Below are 4,536 nucleotides of genomic sequence, written 5' to 3' on the forward strand. Positions count from 1 at the left end.
CCCCTGGACCCCACGCCCAGAGAACCCCCCTTGAAAGGACCTGGCTACGGGCCTGCTGAGGAAGCGCAATGTGCCGGGGCTTTAAAGCGAATTATTGATTATAGCTCAACAGTAGGCCTACTAATTCAATAGGATATAGGCTAGATACTTACGATAGGGGAGAGTCGAGCTAACAGCCACTTCAGCAGGCTCAACGACATATTCCGGATTCACTAGGCATACTAAAAAACAATAATCAACAATTTAATTTATGCTTTCTTCTAAGCTATTTTCTTTGTATATTAGAAATCCTGTAATTCGTTAGACATCCACGCTTTCTGTTTATTGCAATAATGGAGTATTTGGGAACCCGAATAAACTTCCAACGAGTTAGACATATAAGACCGACCTGTTACTCAAAATTGATCAGGTTTAGTAAACATGCAGTACGCCTCCGCATCCCCCTCCCCCAGCACCAACTTCGTAAAATATTGCTGCAAATTCCTAAATACCAATTCATTTGAAATGATGAAATGAAATAATTAATACCTAATTAACTGCACAATTTCCATAAATAAATTAACCGCATGCTCTGCACGTTTACCTTTAACACCTCCTTCATTCATGCGCACTTCGGTCGGACGTCCGTTTTCTATATGTCGAACCTGATCACCAGTTTTTCGGTTTCTTTTGCACTTTCCTTTTAAGCAGTAAATTAGTATCATGATAAAAATGAAACAAGCGATGGATAGCCCTACCGCTAGGCCTACAACTTGTCCATCGGGGTTGGTGTTATCAGGAACAGTGTAACGTGTCCTTCGTGACACAGAAGGTGGAGCGCTAACTGCTTGCGTCACAGTAGTGGTCTGTATCTGTGTCGTCTTTTGAACTTCAAGATAACCTTCCAAAAAACAAAAAAAACCCAAGCGTCAATACATTTTACCATCGTCATTGTCATTATCCACCGTAATCATCGTCACCGTCATCGTCGTCATCATCATCATCATCATCATCATCATCATCATCATCATCATCATCATCATCAACATCATCATCAGCATTGTCATTTTCAAATTGATAACGACAATGAGAATACGGCGTATTATAATCGTCGTTATCCATGATCGTTATCGTCACCATCGCCATCATCGTCGACGTCATCATTATTATCATCATCATATTTATTAGGCCTATTATTATTATTATCACTAAGTATTACATTATTATGGAGAATAAACAAATATTATTGAACAAATCATTATAATTTCCCTTATGTTCATTTTCAATATTATTGTTGTTGCTACTGTTGCTGTTAAAATCGTCATAGGCCTAATCATCGTCGTCGTTGTTATCGTTTTTGTCATGATCACCACGTCATCATCACCATAATCATCGTCCTTATCATTGTCATCGTTTTGTCATCATCGAGATTATCATCATCATCATCATCATCATCATCGTCATTTTCCAAATTGATAACGACAATGAGAATACGGCGTATTATAATCGTCGTTATCCATGATCGTTATCGTCACCATCACCATCATCGTCGACGTCACCATTATCATCATCATATTTATTAGGCCTATCATTATTATTATTACCATTATTATTATTATTATTATTATTATTATTATTATTATTATTATTATTATTATTATTTATTATTATTATTATTATCACTAAGTATTACATTATTATGGAGAATAAACAAATATTATTGAACAAAGTTGAAGTTGAGAATTACCAGCGCATTTGCTGGAGCACTGCTGCCGGTTGTAATATTTTGCCGTAACGTTGCAAATATGTTTACATTCAATACAAGTGTCCGTTGATACATCACAGAAATAGTTGAGGTCGTATCGGCAGAAGTAACTGCATCCTTCCCATATATTTTTCACAACTGGCATTGACATATAACCTAAAGATAAAATACAATAAGTTCCAAAAATGTAAAGGAAATTTCCAAATCTCAAACATTTCATATTTTATTCGAATAAACGCTCCGGGGCGTTAATAATAATTGTTGAGAAGGGTTTTTGAGGGGAAGTTTATTAGAGGGAGGCGTTTACTTTTTTGGTGAAAATGGGTAGGTATACTGAAATAAACGCCCGTTAATAATTTCACTAGCTGTAATGTGGAACTACAACACATGACTACCGTCAAATGTTTTATTGTGTGATCATAAAAATGTATTGATCCCAACTAAAGTTTAGAAAAAATGTAGAATGTATTGAGAATGATAGGGTTTTAAGCGGGTCGTTTATGCGAATACGAGCTACATTTACACTATACACGATAATGACACGACAATTACATATATCATCGCGTCGTTTTTTCAATGGCGTATCTAGAAGTCTTTAAATGAGGGTGCTGATGGGGGATCTCGAAGGTGAAGTAGGGGCTCGATGATCAACTGAGGGGCGCTAAATTGCAAAATAAGATGATTTTAACTACTGTACTTGCAAGTGATTTTTTTGTGGGCGGCTGGGGGAAAGTAATTTTTGGAGGGGTCGCCCCAGCACACCCCTAGATACGCCACTGCGTTGTTTAAATAATTGAGCGGTATGACTGATATCATCAGTGTACGATGTTCAGTTTGTGTAACATACCAAATTCGAAAAAAAGAGGGGGGGGGGGGAGCTTGCAATAGCAGAATAATTACTATAATGGGAAGCCTCCACGTATATTTGTTAACATAGCCCCACCGTCCGCATTTAGATTCATCAAGCCTCCAGGGTAAGCGGGTTTTCAATGATAACCTTGTTTTAGGAGAGGGAGGGGTGGGATGTGGGTGTAGAAAAGTTTGACCTTCAGATATACTCTTATCCTCTATAATGAATGAGTAATATTTGCTATATCGGGCTGTAAAATGCTTACGAATGAAACTAACAAAGGCTAAAATTATTTGATTAACCCACCAGACCACAACAGATCCCTCCAAAACATAATGAAATGGCAATGTGCGTAATACCAGTGGCGGGTCCAGGTATTTGAAATAGTAGGGGCCCAGGGAGGGACTTTGACAGATGGAGGGGCAATATCGTGCCACCTCAGTTCTACGATGGTTGGGGCTGAGATAAGAAAATTTACGATTTTTTTCACCTTTTTGGCCGGAAATGCAGTCTCGGACTTAAAATTTGAATGTAACTTTCTTTTTTTCTCAATTTTTTTTTTACAATTTTGAAAAATATAGGGGAAGGGGATCCGGGCCGGCTTCCCCTCCCCCCCCCCCCCCCCACCCCCCCCCACACAGAATTCAAATTGCCCTGGTATGGTCAAGTGAGCAGATTTGCTGTGGGATGGTCCAGGGGCGCAGGACTGATACATACCTTTACAAGAAGCTTCACATTGGCTATTATACGAATAACCACCGCCACATATCGCGTCGCAGGGCATACACACTCCTATATCCTGTCGACAGAACATTTTAATGTCCATTTGACATTCGTTGGTGCAACCTTCCCAAGTGTTGGAGAGTGCATTTTGAGCCGCATTGACAAAAGCGTTGAAGGCAATTATGAGTTGTATTACGTATGTTTCAGGTTTCATTTTCGAGAGTAAACACTGAAAAAAAAGTTAATGTCATCCAAGACTCAAGAATTCAAGAAAAAAATTACAATACTGACGGTATATGCTATGCAACCGAAGTTCTATTTCTGTTTTTAATATTAAGGGAAAGACTACGGTAAAATGTTGACTACAGTGTATATATGTAAATATAATCAACTCTACACTTTGACCATGGTCGAAGTCAACCTTTGCTATATATATATTTATAGGGAATTCCCGTTGTTATTGATTACTGGTGACTGGTACTACACACCTCATTTCTATTGTGTGCTCACGACCACAAATAGACCTTTGATATTTTTTTATATTAGCCCCGGAAAAAGTAACATCATGCCCAATGGTAATAAATGTTTTTTTTTGTTTTTTTTTTGTTTTTTTTTTAAATTATTTTTTTTATCCATTTTGTTTATTGAGATACGAAGGACTTTTTTCCCGGTTGCTGCCATAGCAATTAGAGGCTTATAATTGAAGATTCTCACATCTGTAATTTTCTCCCTGACGAGTTGTGTTGTTCTCCCTCATGGGGCAGTGGCATATCTAGGAGATGCAGGGGAGAGGAGGGGCGCAGGCCTCCTCCCCAACAAAAACAATTCTCGCGCCCCGCACTTGACGAAGGACTACCCACTTCACCTTCACCCCATCGTTCCCCCACCCCCTGTCTCTTATACACATCTAGATGTGTATAAGAGACAGCCCCTATACAGGTATGTCCATCAAATACTGTATATTTACATACCTGCCAACATTCGAATATCAAAAATAGGGACGCTATTCATTGATGACAAACAATTGTAAGAATTAAGATCAGAGGGTAGATCCCGGGGGGATGGGGGATATATATCTACCAATATTTGACAAGGGGGGTATGGTCCATTGTATCATCCCCCCAATATTTTGACTATGTATGGGATAAAATGGAGCTTTACACACTTCAAAAGACTGTCACAGAAATAATTTGAACTGTCTTATGCGCTTACAATGATG

The 4,536-nt window shown here is 38.6% G+C and overlaps 1 protein-coding gene across 2 annotated transcripts in view; it reads right to left on the reverse strand.

The window, feature by feature from the left end:
• The window catches only part of LOC117109774, a 5,596-nt gene extending 1,439 nt beyond the window's left edge, over positions 1 to 4,157 (reverse strand). For both annotated transcript variants that reach the window (XM_033252191.1, XM_033252189.1), the window contains exons 1-4: positions 3,312 to 4,157; positions 1,727 to 1,900; positions 584 to 880; positions 153 to 221 (exon numbers count right to left, since the gene is read on the reverse strand). In XM_033252191.1, coding sequence (XP_033108082.1) covers positions 153 to 221; positions 584 to 880; positions 1,727 to 1,900; positions 3,312 to 3,531 — 760 coding nt within the window. In that variant the 5' untranslated portion in view covers positions 3,532 to 4,157. The remainder of the gene's footprint in view (positions 1 to 152; positions 222 to 583; positions 881 to 1,726; positions 1,901 to 3,311) is intronic.
• Between the last annotated feature and the right edge of the window lie 379 nt (positions 4,158 to 4,536).

Source organism: Anneissia japonica, unplaced genomic scaffold (genome assembly GCF_011630105.1).
Source record: "Anneissia japonica isolate Jap-2015-1 unplaced genomic scaffold, ASM1163010v1 scaffold334_len275345_cov169, whole genome shotgun sequence".
Taxonomy (NCBI): domain Eukaryota; kingdom Metazoa; phylum Echinodermata; class Crinoidea; order Comatulida; family Comatulidae; genus Anneissia; species Anneissia japonica.